The 16,882-nt window shown below is 38.0% G+C and overlaps 1 protein-coding gene across 1 annotated transcript in view; it reads right to left on the minus strand.

Moving 5' to 3' along the window:
* ESR2 (estrogen receptor 2) overlaps positions 1–16,882 on the minus strand; it is a 63,439-nt gene that overhangs the window by 6,684 nt on the left and 39,873 nt on the right. Inside the window, exons 7-9 of the mRNA XM_081049463.1 lie at positions 12,135–12,434; positions 9,295–9,433; positions 2,836–2,969 (exon numbers count right to left, since the gene is read on the minus strand). Coding sequence (XP_080905589.1) covers positions 2,836–2,969; positions 9,295–9,433; positions 12,135–12,434 — 573 coding nt within the window. The remainder of the gene's footprint in view (positions 1–2,835; positions 2,970–9,294; positions 9,434–12,134; positions 12,435–16,882) is intronic.

Genomic DNA, 16,882 nt, shown 5'->3' on the forward strand with positions numbered 1-16,882 from the left:
AAATGTCAAGAAGGTGCCAGAAGCCCCAAAGCATTTAGAAGTCTTGAGTGTCTCTACAATTTTCATTTGTCCAACAATTTACCATTACTACTCAAAACTGTTTGCTTTCCAGAACTGGGGTAGGGAATGTATTGGTTTCATGGGAAATGTCCTCTCAAGCAGGTAAGGCCAGATTGAAACCTAACTAGGAAGTAGCCAATGGCTGTCTTCAGGATCTCTGAACCTCACATGACCTTCAGATTCCTTCTTTGTTCCCCGTTTACCTTCTTCTTCAAGACCTAACCCCATCCCACCCCACCCAGCCATCTCCAGGACAGCACCTCGTCCTCTGTACCAGGGCTACTCAAAGTATGGTCTGTTTATTACCAGTCCACAAAGAGATAAGTAGAAATTGAGTGTAAGCATTTATAAGTCAGACAGAAAAAGCAGAGAACCCTATGATTTCACTGATATGTGATATATAAACCAAAAGCATTTGGAAACTTTTATAGCAATTAACAAAGTAATTTTAAATCCATCGAATGTTAATAACAAAAAAATTAAGGCTTGCATTTTGTACTTTCATTTCACTTTTCTAGTCATAAAAATGTCATTTTAATGACATTTTACAAAGGCAACTGTCTATAACAATTTGAAAATTAAAAAAGAAACCTAGTCCTTCACCAGAGATAGTTTGAGAAGCACTGTTCTATAGTTGTCCCTTCCCCCTCATGAAAACTAGTTCCATTGTCCACAAGTATTTGGGAGTATTAGAGAGGAAATGAGTGTAGGCTGGAGAGGGAGAGGTCAGCTGGCCCCGGATCAGGAAGCAGCCTGGGACCCATACAGCTACAGATACTGCGCTGAGTTTTGGCTTCAGGAACTGCTGCTTTGGCTGACTGAAAATAAAGTGGCATGATATGATCTCACAGATTCCTATTGTTTCAAACATTAAACTCTAAGATTGGATTAAATCCAGGTAATAAAGCCCCATATGTTGCCCAAATGAAGGAATCCACAAGTCTTTAGTTGAGGAGTAAAACCTGGATAATATTATTTGAGAAAGGAAAAACAATAACCTAAAGGCCCAATAAGAGTTAAGCAAAGCAATGAATACGTGGTCTAGCAGCCAAATCAAACACCAGGTAGACAGTAAACTGAACAGTATGAAAACTACACACAAACTTAAAAATGTGCACAAAATAACACTTCTTTATGTATTGCAGCAATGTTTATAATAGTAGAAGAAAAGGAACTATAGATTAAGTAAAGACCCATCGATAAAGAAGTGGTTGAACAATTTAGACAATGCCTTCCTTCACTTGAAAGAAGTTAGCTTTCTCTTAGTTGACCTGAAGGGATTTCACGGTATTTTGAAAACTAAAGAAGCAAGATGCAGAGAAATATTTGTACATAGTGTCCCAATGTTTTTTAAAAATGGAAAGCCTATCTGTGTATATATTAGAGGTGAGGCATTATTTTAAGTGATTATTAAAGGACGGAAAAAGGATGAAGTCCACCCTCTGGTTGTTAATTAAGATTAACTACTTGGTGTTAGAAAAACAAAGTCAAGCAAAAAGAATGATCAAAGCAAAGCTTCTTCCAAAGTACCTATAATGTTTCATATAAGATGCTATGCTGCTTATGTTAAAATTATGTCCATAAGCATATGCGTACATTCTCTCTCTCTCTCTCTCTCTCTCTCTCTCTCTCTCTCTCTCTCTCTCTCTCTCTCTCTCTCTCTCGGTCTCAAGAGAACTGTTACAGAATCGTCATCAAAGTTATGGTGGTTATCTTGGAGGTGGGTGGGGGAATTCCTAGTGATTTTTACTTTCTTCCCTGTGTGTTTTTGTTAGAATGTTTATAATAACCAGGTATTATTTATAAAGAAAAAAACCAGCAAAGCTACAACATAAACAGTTCTTAGACACCTTCCCCATTTCCCTCAAGTCAGGATGCTTCCTCCTTGGCCCCTCCATGCCAAGTTAGCTCAGGCTCCCATGATCCCTTGTGACTCTGATTGGGCCCCCCGCCTTGGTCTCTCCCCTCTCCAGTCAGTCCTCCAAATGGAAGCCAGAGTGACCTTTCAGAATGCCTATGCTACTCCCCTACCTCAACCTCTCCTAGGGCTGCCCTATGCCCCAGACAGTGGTTCTCAACCTGAGGTATGCACTGTAGTCTTCAGTGCTGTGCTTTACATCCCCGTACCCTCCCTCTGCTCTTCCACTCTGTTCACCCACGTGCTTTCATTCCACTATACCTCTTCCCTCCACCTGCCCAACTCTAAAGAGTCGTTCAAATATTGCCCCCTTCTACAGCCACTCCACCGCCTCTCTGTTTTCCCACAGTACTCTGCACACACTTTATTACAGCATTGGGGTTGTTCTTTTTAATGATTTCTTTTCTCTCTCCCTCCCTCCACTATGAGCTATTTGAAGGAAGGACTATATTCTCAATGTCTTTACTGAATGAATCAATGAATGAACGAATGAATCTGTAAAAGCAGAACCCGAACCAATAAATACCAATTCATGTCAATCATGTAAAATGTCTGTATATACATTGAAAAAAGGCTGAAAGGTAAACATTTTAAAGTTCATTTTTCTCTTTTCCAGCAAAGTGGCTTGAGCCACTTTTTAAATTACTACCAGTAATTTACCCAAGGAACCATTTATATTCAAGTTACCAAAAGTTAACTACAGTTTAAATCTCTATAAAATGAAATAGAGAAGTTAGAAAGAAAGGCATTTTTCCCTTTTTAAATGAAATATGTTCAATCCTCTTCTTAACGCCATGCCAATTCAAGAAACAGCATCTCTCCCCCATAAAACATGGCCCAGCTGTGCGGTTACTTACTGGAGTTCAGGAGGATCATGGCCTTGACACAGAGATACTCTTTGTGTTGGAGTTTCAACTCACGAAACCTTGAAGTTGTTGCCAGGAGCATGTCAAAGATTTCCAGAATTCCTTCCACGCATTTCCCTTCATCCCTACAAAAGTTCATTTGGAAATTATTGAAGCACAGAGCTTCAGGCAACCATCAAAGGCAATAAGGAGTGCTTTTCTTTTTAATCTTAAATTTCATTTGGTTCATGCTTTAACTATTACAAGGTGGTGATGAGACCACACCACTCTTGGTATGTAGAATTATCTTCATTATAAAGAGGACAGGGCATTTCCTTTAAATCCCTAAAGTAAACATTTGAATAGATACTATTTAGGTAAAAGTGTGCATTGGAACACATTTTCCTTCTACCTGTTCACTAGATGTTATCTTAGAGGAATAACTTTTTTTTTTTGATAATCTACACCATTTCAGCCAACCAGCCCAGAAATGACACATATTACTACAATGAGACATTCCATATTCCCATGAGAAGACTCTGAAGTGCTCATAAGGAAGACTGACCATTACAAGAAGCAAATATCTCAGAATATTATAATATTCCGAGATATAATAATCCTTCATATCTAGGGCTTAACTCCCACTTCCTGGTGACCATTTAGACGTTAAGAGACAGGTAAATGTAATTTGGGGAAAAAAAGCTAATAGGACATACAAAGAAATCACAATTAGAGAAGATGGGTTGGAATCAGGAAAGGAAGGTAGAAATAGAGACATGGAAATTTTTGACTTGCCAAAGATTACTTTTAAACAAAAGTTTTAGACAAACTTTGAACCATAATCAAAATTCTTGTCAGCACTCACTCCTCATAGAAATGAATTTTTAAGTATACTTTTGAAGTAAATTACTTTAACTGTATCTAGAAAATATCAGCTTCAATTTACTGAGGCCAGACACACATTATTCTGCCTCACTGCTCCCAAAAAAATTTCTATTAATCATGAGTTATACAGTTATTGGAAGTCCTTGACAAGAGCTGTTGGTCAGACGATTCTGTCACAAAACTTTCATTTGCTTCTAAAAGCCTGCAGCACACAAGGGCCATGGTGGCAGCAGTGGGTTCCTATGAGCATCAGGTTTAGTCTCCATAGCAGCCCCTGAAGGGGACCTGAGATCTTCCAAGAACTGGCGGCCCCCCTCCTGCTTCCGTTAACCGCAAGCCAGGACATTTTCAGTGCTGGTGGTGGTGGTGGTTGGGGAAGGGCCTCTGTAGAATTCAAATGAACTGACATCAGTGGGCGCCAAAGCTGGTGAAACCTAAGCCATCTGGTGCTCTGCCAAGACAGCAGCTCACCAGAATCCTGCATCCCACAGCATTCACACCCTTGCAGACACAAAGCTACAAGCATGCAAACTGCTCATTTTGGCAAAACAGCATGGTAACTTCTGCAACCAGTTGAGGTTTTTTGAGAGTACACATGTTAAGTGATAAAACATTAGTGTTCTCCTAGAAGTCACTCGTAGTGGGGAATCAGAGCCCTGCACAAAGGATCTGTAGGCAACCCCAACTCTCCCCATGAGCCATCCTGCCACCTCCTCTGCTCTGGGCTTTCCCAGGCAGCCTGCTGCAAGCGTCCAGTAAGGGTGCTGCATGCCTTCCACATAGCAGAAGCACAAGAAATACTTGTTACTGAATGCCCCTCATGCCACATCATCAAATCATGCTGCCTTGACACAAGTCATTATTGGAAATTGTAATTGTTGGTCTTGAAAACATTTGATCCTGAGAAAAGCTGGTTTTAAAATATCTCTGGGGACAAAAACAAAAAATCTACCAAGTCTGCATTGATGGTTTAATAGTGGGTTAGCTACTCTTCTGTGAGACTAAATCAGAGGTTAGATCATGCATGTGCACACACAAATACAGACACACACATATCAAGTCGTATAATAAGTGGACCCATTGGAAATCAATCCTATTTTATAGAAGTTGCCACCTGTGACTAAGAACATGTCCCTAAACATTGAAATTAGTACAATTTCGTCATCAAAACACATGACATTTGTAATGCAAATTCATATTTCAAAAATGGAAGGAGCGTTTACATTCTAGGGCATCTTAAGCCCCAATAGATGCTGTAATTTACAGTAATCAGAAGATGTGTACCTCATGGAAAAAGTAAATTTCTAAACCAGCTCTAAAGAACTAGGTCTGATTGCTTTCTCTAGCAGCTATGAGAGCCAACCATTTCATCCAAGGAGTGGCAAGGTTAGAATATTTTTATTTACATCACAGGCTGTAGAAACCAAATACACTTTAAGAAAATAAATGAGAAATGTAGGGGCAATAAGGTACAATACCTCATAAATGACACCCTAATAAACTTTTACTTTAAAATGAGTTACACAGAACAGAGTAAAGGACTTTTAAAGTAACAAATTAATTACCTCTATTCCATTTATTTTGTAACTATGGATTGACACCGAATTATGATTAAGAAATTAGGACAGGATTAAAAGATTTGAATTCAAGACAGAGGGTATACAAGTTGATTGTTAAAATATTAAAACAATATATCAATTAAACCAACCTACTCATGGAAATTTCCTTTTGCACACCATTTGTCCATAAACCAGTTTTAAATAAAAATAAAGTTAGTAGTTTCATGTGGACTATCTTATTATTTGACGACCACCTCTTATAAAAGAAAAACATTTTATTTGATACCAAGGACAAAATGTTGAATGAGTGAGCCTCACTTTGAGGTACCTACATAATATCCTACATATTTTGTAGCTCCATAAATGTCCACTGGCAGCACACAAGTGGCTATAGACCACAGGTTACCTCTGTGTGAGTGGCAATGGGTTGGAGGGCTCAAGGGTTAGCACATGGAAAGAACTTCAAGATTGAACTCAGATGAAAATTATCTGAGTACAAAAGTGAATTGGAAATTTAGAAGTGAAAATTCGGTGGATATCTTGAACATTCACCATACAAATAACTACTAGCGTGAATGCCAACTCGGTACATTCACAATTACGTATATGATTCCATGGAACTCCATAAATATCCATAGTGGGGTCCAATCCCAGATTTAAGCTACTCGGTTGTTTTAATAATATTTAACATTAGACAGTTTCCTGTTGATGGTAAAAAAACCAAATGTCTTCACATATGTGATTTTTTTGAGCAAGTAGAAGCTCAGATTCTGTGGTAGGTCTTCACCTCAGTTTGTGATTCTAGTGGCTACTAAAAGAAGAACTACCTTGTTAGAAATAAGGTGAGAGAACCAGATTTTCCTTTCATCCTCAGTAGGTTCAAGTTTTCTCGCTGCAGAAGCCTCAACAAGAATAAAGGGAAACATTATAGTCTCAGTTTCCACAAATTGGCTAATTTAGTTTTATTCACTGCTTATATGGTCATGTCACTAATTGAAGGAACTCTGATAGGATAATCCACCAAAAACCAGTTATTTTCAAGCAATGTGAAAATTATTCATGTTGTAAAAAAAAGATTCATAATAGAATTTCTTTATGATGTATGATCCATGACTTTCTGAATAAGTAACATTTTGAACATTTTTTAATAAACTCCCCCCAAAATATACCCATTACATAAAAATATATTTCTCTGTATATAATAGATGCACTAAAAGTCTTAGATTTGAAATTCTACTTTACAGAGTTAATGTGTTAAAACAGTAATAGGAATTGTTAACAAAAAATAACCACCAGTAGGCACTCCAAAATAAATGCCTGCTTAATGTCTGCATTTACAGTTCCCAAGAACTCCTCTTCTATAGTCAATCAATATACTACATTTATATGTTGTAAAACATAATACTTTCAAATATTTTTAAAGAGTAATGTGAGTTTATTTAAAATAGATTGTAAGAAACATGACTTTTTTCTTCTATTATTTAACCGAACAGTAGGCCTAAAATTTACATGGGATTTGTGTCACTTTATACACACATACTTAACAGGAGTTAAAGAAACTACAGAAAAAGGAGAGTTAATTGTACTAAAAACCAAGAATGAAAACAGTCACTAAAAATAAACACTAAATGTAGCATCAATTTAGAAATCAAGACAAAAAGTAAAACAACTTAATCCCAATGTCCGTAAATTTATTGGTCCATCAAGGGATGGCACTTCTTAGCACTCCCTTGTAGAAGAATTATGTGTGTATATTTGTGTGTGTGCGCACACATGCGTGTGTGCGTGTGTGAGAAAGAGGCAGAGACAGAGAGACAGAGACAGAGAGACAGAGAGAGAAGGAATGTGGCTTTAACACCAGCTGGCATGTAAGTAAACAAATGAACAAGAGCAATGCCCTAACTGGGCACTTATTCCGCCCACCTGGTAACACAGTACCACCATGGGATGACTGAAGTGAGCAGAGAGTAAACAGAATTGCTCTAAGACAAAAGAATAAAGTAGAAAATTAGTTTGCCTTTTAGCCTCGTCCTCTTTGCCCCTACAGTTCTCTAGCCCACCGAGAGCATGTATGATTGTAGTTAAGAGACTGTACTTCACAGCCAGAACTCCAAGTCCAGCCCCACACTTCCTACTCTGTAACTGTCGGCAAGTTACCTATCCTCCTATTCCCCTGTCCGATAATAATGGTGCTTACCCATAAAGAGCTGTTAAGGAGATGAAATGACTGAACACACAGCAAAAGATGGTGCCTGGCACATATAAGCCAACAAGCTAGCTATTTCGATTGTTACTGAAGGGTCCCGAGGGTCTTACCTGTCCTAGGCTTCCAGAACCTCCCTCTTTATTTTATCACCTGTGCTTGCTCTTCTGGAGCCACAACTCATGCTCCAGCTCTTCCCAAAGACTCTGTTGTCCACCAAAATACCTCCGTTATATAAAATGGTACTCTTTGTCCACATTGCCATCCATACCAGGCAAAATGGGTGCTAAAACCTTAGGGTTATTTTTCATCTATGTAATGTGTGCATAGGGATCACCTGATAATCTAAAGAGGTAACACCAAAAATTGGGACAGATACTTTCCATTCATAGCACTAGGTATCCTTTTACTCTGTGCAGAGTCAAACATTCTGAACATTCAACACTAGAACTTTTTCAGAATAAGGAATATGGAAATCAGTTGCCATGGAGACTTTCAAACTGCTCAAATTTACACCACGAAAGTATTTTACTTTTCCTACTAAAAACCTTGAGCGTTGTATATTCCAGCTTTCCCTTCAAAAATAGTTTACCTAAATTAATTAAAAATTGGCTCCTTTTCTGTGCCATCTTTAAAAGAAAACTAAATGCAGCCAAGTTATGTGATTAGCACTATCATTCCCCAATTTCCATTAACTTGTGCCTGGTTTTAATGACCATTCCTTCCACTGCTATTGCTAAAAATGCTATGTACTACATGCAATTAGAATGAGTGAAAGCACATTAAAATAAACCTGGCAGGTTTGTAAGGATTTTATCACTTGTCCACATAGTTGATGATGTAATTGGTCCTGATAGGTGGAAAGAACAGCAGGACCCCTTAAAATTATAACATGAAAACAGATTGTTTTTGCTTTGTTTTGTTTTGTTTTTAGTTTCAGGTGTACAAAACAATGTAATACTTACACATTTATAACCCTCTGAGAACATTATCCTAAGTGAAAATGGAGTTTTTAATGCAGAAAAATCTGAGCTGACTGATAGAATTGGTGGCCTGAGACCCTGTGGGGCATAGGCCCCTGTGACTGCTGCTGCACTGCAGGTACAAATGAGTCACAGCAAATGCCATATGATCTCGCTTATATGTGGAATCTAAGAATAGAATACATGAACAACCTAATCAGAAACAGTCTCAGAGACAGAGGAAAAACTGAGGGTTGATAGATGGAAGGAGGGGGTAAGGATAAGGGGGAATAGAAACACAACTGGCAACCACAAGATGGCCAAGGAGATAAGTGGTAGTTTGGGGAATATAATCAATAATGTTGTAAAGATTTTATAGGGTATCTGAGGGACACTTGTCTTAATTGGGAGATCACTTCATGGATGGTGTAAGTGCCTGATCACTGCACTGTACATGTGAAGCTAAACAATAATGAATGGCAACTATAATTTAATATATATGTAGTTACAGGATCTGGAGTACAACATAAGGAATAGAGTCAGTGGAACTGTAACAGCTATATACGATGTCAGAGGGGTAGTAGGTTGAGGAAGAGGGGTTATCACTTTCTGAGGGATATACATCTCTAACTATTACACTGTTTTGTATACCTGAACTTAAAAAAACAATTAAAAAAAGAATGAGTCACAGGACACTGAAACCTTGTACCCAGGTTCTACTTGTTGACCCAGTGAAGGAACTCCTGACATTATCACCCTTTTAATTGCCCTGTTAGGTGTGAGGTTTGAATTGCAGCACCCAGGACTTGGTTCCCACTCACTCAAACAATCAGAGAAGTAACACCACGCATCTTTCTCTCACCTATCCAGAACGAGGTCTGGAGCAAAGATGAGCTTGCCAGGGTGGTCGATGGAGCGCCACATCAACCCCACCATCAGCACCTCCATCCAGCAGCTCTCCAAGAGCCGTACTTGGTCGTACAGGCTGAGCTCCACAAAGCCTGAGGAAAGCAAGAGGCTGTGAGACAGGCCCGCCCTCCTCCTCGGCTCCCTGTTTCTGCAGAAACACAAGGGCAAGTTTTCAAAAGCTGTCAAAACACAATGTAAGGAAACAATTGCTATTTTAAAGATGGAGTTAAACGCTGCCCAAAGGAAGAAAATTTTGAACTTAAGGTGTGCAACTCACAATTTCCAGTCTTGGACCACTTCTAGAGACAAATATACTCCATGCAGAATTTGTGAAGAACTGTTACCTGGGCTTATACAGCGTCCCAGACAGATGCTGGTGAAGAACAGAAAGCTGGAACCAATTGTTGTTAGTTATATCCTAATAATTGCTCTCCACTGCTGGGCTGTCAGCCTGAGGGTCTGCCTGTCTGGCCCAGTCCATGACCGGGGCTGGGAGGCAGGGGGTGGAGGGTATGTGTGTGCAGAAAGAGGTATCAGTCTTCTCGGAGTAGGAGCGCTGTATCCAGGCTATTCTATCCTGAAGAGCAAATTTAACAACTGAAGCGGTTCCGACAGCCTGATATAGCCTAATAGCATGCATTGGTCAAAGAATTGGAAAGAAAACAGGTACTCTCTAGGGAGGTGAGTGCTTCAAAAGTAAAGCAGAGATCTCTGGTGCTTTTTCCACAAATCATGATAAAAGGAGGAGGCAGTATAATATAAACACGGTCACCAAACACACAGCCTTGGAGTGAAATGGACTCCACTAAGAATCCCAGTTCAGCCTTTTCCTAGGGAGCCCTTTTTAAGTTCTTTGTTTTCTTACAGGAAATATAAGGGTAACAATGCCTGCCTCTGAGAATTGCCTACAGTTAGGATCTCTCATCATCCTCACTTTACAGATGAGGTGACTATGGCACAGAGTCCATGAGGTTTGATTCTTTGAACAATTTACAATGCAAATCTGCAGAGGAGAATTAATGGAGTAATGAATGGAAAGATGGATAAATCCTTTCCAAAGCCACATCCTAGGCTCAATTCAGTTTCCTAATACGTGTCCACATTCCAACCTCACCCACAGTTATAGACAATAAGCCTACCAAGGCAGACCAAGCTTTTCATACTTGTCAATATTGAACAAGATCAAGGCTAGGTGATATTTTAATATTTTTTTGGTTTGGACAATGACTATATTCGCTGAGGGGGGAGAGATCACATTTCCAGACAACACCTAAGTTTCCTGAAACTTTTCAAAATACCAGGCTTCAAGAGGGCTGAATGCAGCTTTAGAATTCAATTTTGTTATGGCACAAAGAAGCTGCACAGCTCTCAGCAATAATCAATTTCACCATCATTCTCCATGTGGGATCCTGAAAAAATCGTGTCTGGAATACTTGCAGAGCAAACACTAGAGGAAAATGCATTGGTGTTGTCTTCTATGAGAAAAAGCAGAGAAAGTCAATATAATTCTGGCAAAGGTGAGGGTGCTAGACAATCAGAACAGACCCAGAAACCAGAAAATCCTCAGGCAGCTCAGAAGCCAACAAATGACCCTGAAAGATACTATTAATATTAGCCTAGGCCTGATCCCCACAACTCTTAACCTCCCAACTGCTCTTCACACAACTCCTCACTCCCTCCCAAGCTTTACAATTTGCCTAATGCAGTTGCTGCCCCCCCACCCTCCAGGTCATGGGAGCTGTCCCTTGTAGCTTTAGCACTTGGACAGAGATCTCATATCTCGGACAACTGTACAGTGTGCAGGGGAAGCCCTTTCAGGAGGAGGATGGTTTGCTGCCATTCTAAGTCAGAAGCCTAAATTCACTCTTTCACTGACACACCAGTTCAAACAATAATTAGGTGACAATTTTAGCACAGTGCAGTACTTTAGGTACATATCACACACTGGCCTGGCGAAATGATCACATTACAGCTTGGAAAATGCAGGTTCCAAATGACAACTTGTGAATCATCTAACCCATTTTTAACTTGATGGCATTTCAGGTTTATTGATGATTCATGTTACTTCAGCTGCTGATTTACTCTATTTGTCCATATATCTTCATTCACGTACATACTGAATTTTTCTCTATTAGAACAATAGTTTACAAATTCCTATTTAGCATCTGACAAACCTTTCACTTTCATACTGATCATACTGCATCCCACCCCCAACCTTTCTACACCCCTCCTCTCAAGGTAAAAGTCCACAGCCAGGAGACTGGTCAATGTGGACCCCCAATCCCTGCCTTTTAGACCATGTTCCAGGTCCAAGAACCCTTGAATTTCCTGCCCAAATGGCCCAAGCCCACTTCCAGAGCCTGGTTGGGTCTTTTTCCTGGTTCATCCTCCCAGACCAGGGATGAGAGGTGACCAATGGCTAATGTCTGCAGGAGATGTGGACATGCAGGATGGGGTGTGCACAAGGTTGTGTGGGATGGATCTGGGGGTGTGGGGGAAGAAGAGAGCTGGGACTAAATGGGGCTCTGCCATATACAACTCTTCCTGCACTGCCATATCTGGTACAGAACTCAGAGGAGTCCAGGAATTCTAAATCAGGACCCGGCCATCCAAGACATATGGACGGTATACACAAGATAGGAAGAAAGCACATATTTCACTTAAAGGTTATAAATCAAACTGTTAAATACAGAGACATCTTTTGTGGATCTCCATTTTGTATTCTTGCCCTGTAAATGCGAGGCGCAGGCCTTTGTCCAAATAAGTGGGGACCTAAGACCCGGAAAGCCCTACCCGGAATTTTCTTGGCCCAGCTGATCATGTGCACCAGTTCCTTGTCCGCCAGCTTGGTCAGGGACATCATCATGGAGGACTCGGTGAAAGGTGTGTTGGGGCGGCTGACCAGCACATTGGGCGGCTCCGCCTCCAGGAGCGTGAGCACCAACTGCTCTGGGCTCAGGGCGCTCAGCAGCAGCTCCTGCACTCGGCTCACGTGTCCACCGTTTTTCTTGGCTCTGCTCAGGCAGTGCAGCTGCTCCTCAGAATTTCTCTGCCTCCGTACTATGCGGTACCCACACCTTTCTCTCCGGGAGCCTAAAGTGGAGAGATGATAACAACACAGTATTTCCCCGTCCCTTCCCCCAACCTAGCATTCAAGTTCCCTGAGTCACCAGGGTAAAAATGAAGCAATGATGTCATTGTGAGACCTGAGTCTAGTCTCAGAATGTGTCTTAGAAACAGAAAACTGATTTATTTTCTGGAGCCTGTGGGGCATGTACCAAAGATTATTACATTTGTGACTGTATCGCAAATCAATAATATGACTCTTTATGGACAAGAGCCCAAATGATCTTAGGGTCGCCATTTCAAGGTCATCTATGGATAGTAAATCCATTTCTCTTTCAAAGAGTGCTGACATACTTCAGTTTCCAAACCATGAAATTAGGAATTTTCTTCAGGCAGACGATGGGGAAAAGTTAGGAACTGGACATTGATACTTCCAAACAGTTACCAAATAACACACTTTTATACTATATTCTTAAAATGTTTATGTGTATATATTCTTTTTATATACACAAATAAGTATATTTGAAATAATAAATTATCATTATTATTATTATTATTATTACTATTATTATTTTAAAAGAGAGCACAGCTCACAGTGACCCATGCAGGGATCAAACCAGCAACCTTGGTGTTATTAGCACCCTGTTCTCACCAACTGAGCTAAACGACAATTGAAAAAAATCCAGGAAATATAGAAAAGCACAAATTTTGGCATAAATTCTTTCAGATTCTTATTGCTTTTATACTTTTTCACATTTTATATACAAAATTAAGATCATAGTATACATACTATTTTATAGCTTGCTTTTTCTCTTTCTATTAAAAAATGTATCATTTAAAATAGTCTAAAAATCTATATAACATTCTGTTCTATGACATATCACTTATTTAAAGTGTCCTCTGTTGACTGAAATCTAGATTGTTTCTAATTTCTTTGCTACTATAAATATTACAATGAAAATGCATCTTTGTACATGTATCCAGTTACTACTTTCTTATAATAAATTCAAAGAAGTTGCTGAACCAAGGCATATAAACATTCAAAATTTTGAGACATATTGACAGATTACCCTCCAAAAGTATTTTTAAATTTATAATCTAAATAACATTTTGAGGTTTACCTATTTCCTCATAACACCATTAGGCATTAAAGATAATTTTTAATCTTTGATAATCTGACAGGTGACTAAACAACCTCATTTTACTTTGTATTTTTTTTAATTACTAGTATGGTTGACTAAAAATAGATAATTTTTGTTATATGCAGTATTTGCCTTATATATCTTTTAAATTTCCTGATGGTGTCTTTTGTCATAAAAAGCTTTAGTACATAGTCAAAATCTTTGTTTCACATCAAAATTATACAAATATTTTCCTGTATCTCTTTAAGCACTTTGCAATTCAAATCTATTTGGAGTTTCATGTATGTTTGTATCATGTCATATTGATACTTCATGTCATGTTTTTCCAAATGGATGTACAATTTTCCCAATACTATTTATTGAATAATTTTTTTCCATTGATTTCTTTTATAAAATGCATTGTCATTTAATAAATAATAGTATATAAAAGTGTGTTCTTCTGGATTCTCTACTCTGTTTTATAAATCTATTTCTATTTCTCTGCTGGTATTAAAATGTTTCAGTTTCAGTAGGTTTTTGGAGAAGAACACAATGGGATAATGGCTTTAAGATGGTGGCAGAGGGGACAACCCTTCAATTTAGAAATATAGCCCCAGCTAAACTATCATTTAAGAGTGAGGATAAATGAAAGACATTTTCAGTTAAAGAAAGATTGACAAGATATATCACTCACAGCCCCTTTGAACTAACTATTAGGTTGGTGCAAACGTAATGACAGTTTTTGCAATTTTTAATCTTTTAAACTGCACTTACTTTTGCACCAATCTAATACTATACTGTGTTGTTTGGGATTGAGAAAAATGGACCAGAAGCAAGCAATGAGATTCAAGAAACAATGGTAAGAAAATAAATTGGTAAGTATGAGATTAAATCTAAAAAGCATTGAATGAATAAAATAATAATAATCATTTTTTGGAGGTAGAGAAACAAAGTAGAACCAAAATACCAGACAATTACATGTAAGATGAGCAAGGAATGATTTTTGCTAGAGTTTTCTGAAATTCTTTATTTGGGATAGAAAATTTCTATTAGAGAGGCCTGAATTCTCAAATTAATCAAGAATATATGTTAAAAATAGAAATGTTGTCACTAAAATAGTTGAAACAGAAAATATGACTTCTAATAGAAGAGGAAAAAAAATATGATCAGCTCCAAAAAGGAAAAAAAGTAGAAAATACATGATGAATTTTTTAAGAGCACAAAATAAGACAACAGAAAAGAACCCAAATGTCAGTGATAATAATAAACATAAGTAGTTAGATTCATCAGTTAAGAGCAAGTCTGACATCATACATATTTTTTAACCTACACATAGACTGGCTGTAAGAGATACATGTAACATACAAAAAAACCTGAAAGTAAAGGGACAGAGAAAGATGTAATAGGCAAAACTTAACCAAATAAATTAGAATTAGTCTGTCAATATCAGACAATATAAACTTAAAAAATCATTAGCAATAAAGAGGATCATCAGTAGATTATAAATGGAAGATAAATAATTCAAAACTCATACACATCAAAACAACAACAAAAGCAGTCTACAAACATAACACCAAAAAGTGATTGGGAGAAAAAAGAGAAATTGACAAATATACCAATATTATAATGGAATATTTTAACAGATCTCTCTCAGCAACTGAGCAAAAAGTTAGGAGAAAAGTCAGAATTAAGAAAATTTGCACAGCACAACAAACAAGGTTGATCTCACAGACATTTGCAAAAATTATCACATACTAGGTCATGAATAAAATCTTAACTAAAAATGATATCATATAGATCATACTCTGACCACAACACAGTAAAAACAAATCAACACTAAAAATATAAATCCCAAACCCCTATAAATTTGAACACAAAAATATTTCTAAAGATCCATTGGTTAAAGACCAATGTAAAATGAAAATTATGAAAGACATGTTATAAATCAGGATGTCATTAGATGGGTACAACTTTTATATAAATTTTCCCTAAAAAATCATCTAAAAGTTAAAATCTGCAAAATGCCTAGTTTCTATATTCCCACCATTGTATTGTTCATTAAATTCAATTGCCCACATTAAATATATACATACATATGTTAATTAGGAAGTATGAGAAAATTTAAATTGTTTGCTCCCAAGAAAATTTGAATTTCCCCTTATCCGTGGCTAACTGCACTAGAAGGAAGGGCTCTATCTATCCATGAACATTTGAGTCAAATTTATTACTAAAAAAAACTAAAATCCTAAAACATAATTCATTTTATTAGTCATCAGCTGGAGTGATGGACCTATAGATAGGTAATATTGATTACACCCCCGTGGGACAAAATGGACAAAATGGAACAAAATGTATGGTTTAAGAAAGCACCTTTCTGATCACACGTCTCTTGTATACGAGGATAAGGAGTTTACAAAACAGGTTTACAAACATAGTGAAAGTTTTCGAATCCATACATTCGAATTTATTTAACCAATTATCACTGACAAAGCACTATGTATTAGGCCCTATACTGAGTTCTGCGGTTCTAGGATTAATAAAATGAAGCCCTTGACAAAGTACTCACATTTTTCTATCAAGGACATTTCTAGTGTCATGACTGTGACACCCCCGTAATCTAGGCAGAGTCATTTGATGTGCCTCTGAGTGAGTTTAATGAGAAACTCTACTAAATAGGAGTGCTGCATATTAGAAAGTGCCCCAGGGAAAAGACGATGACGACGACAACAGTGGTAAATGATAATAATGGCAACTAACATCTATTGGAAGCTTCTGTGTGTCAGACATTACATATTGTACACAGATTATATGTCATTCTGCTACCATCCTAGAGGATAGGTGCTGTTACTATCTCCAGCGTATAGAGGAGAGACCAGGTACAGAGAGCTCAAATAACTTCCCCAAGGTAGAAAAGTTAGAAAATAGCAGAAGCAGGATCCAAGCCCAATCTGTAGTCTGAATCCAGAGCTGGTGCTTTTCACCACTATTTTATCCCACCTCCCCATCAAATCCCTTTTATGTGTATCCACTTGTATGCAGGTAAATAAAGACATGGCTTCTGAAAGATGCTGCACTATCATCTCAACACGGGGATACAGACAAATACATCGCTATTCAGATTGTTTTCTTGGCTTGTACATTTCAGGACGTCCTCATAATAAAGCCTTATCCCTGAAGTTGGTCTGGGTGGGTACCCTCCTGCCATGTAAACAACCATAGGAATACCTCAGTAGAAAAGACAAAATTGGAAATACAGGGGAAAAAATGATAACAGAAGAGACATAACTTCTGAATAAAAACGGAAAGTGGAATGGTGCAGGAGCATCTAGAATGCAGGGAGGATCCCTATTCTTC

Source organism: Rhinolophus hipposideros (genome assembly GCF_964194185.1).
Source record: "Rhinolophus hipposideros genome assembly, chromosome: 5".
NCBI lineage: Eukaryota > Metazoa > Chordata > Mammalia > Chiroptera > Rhinolophidae > Rhinolophus > Rhinolophus hipposideros.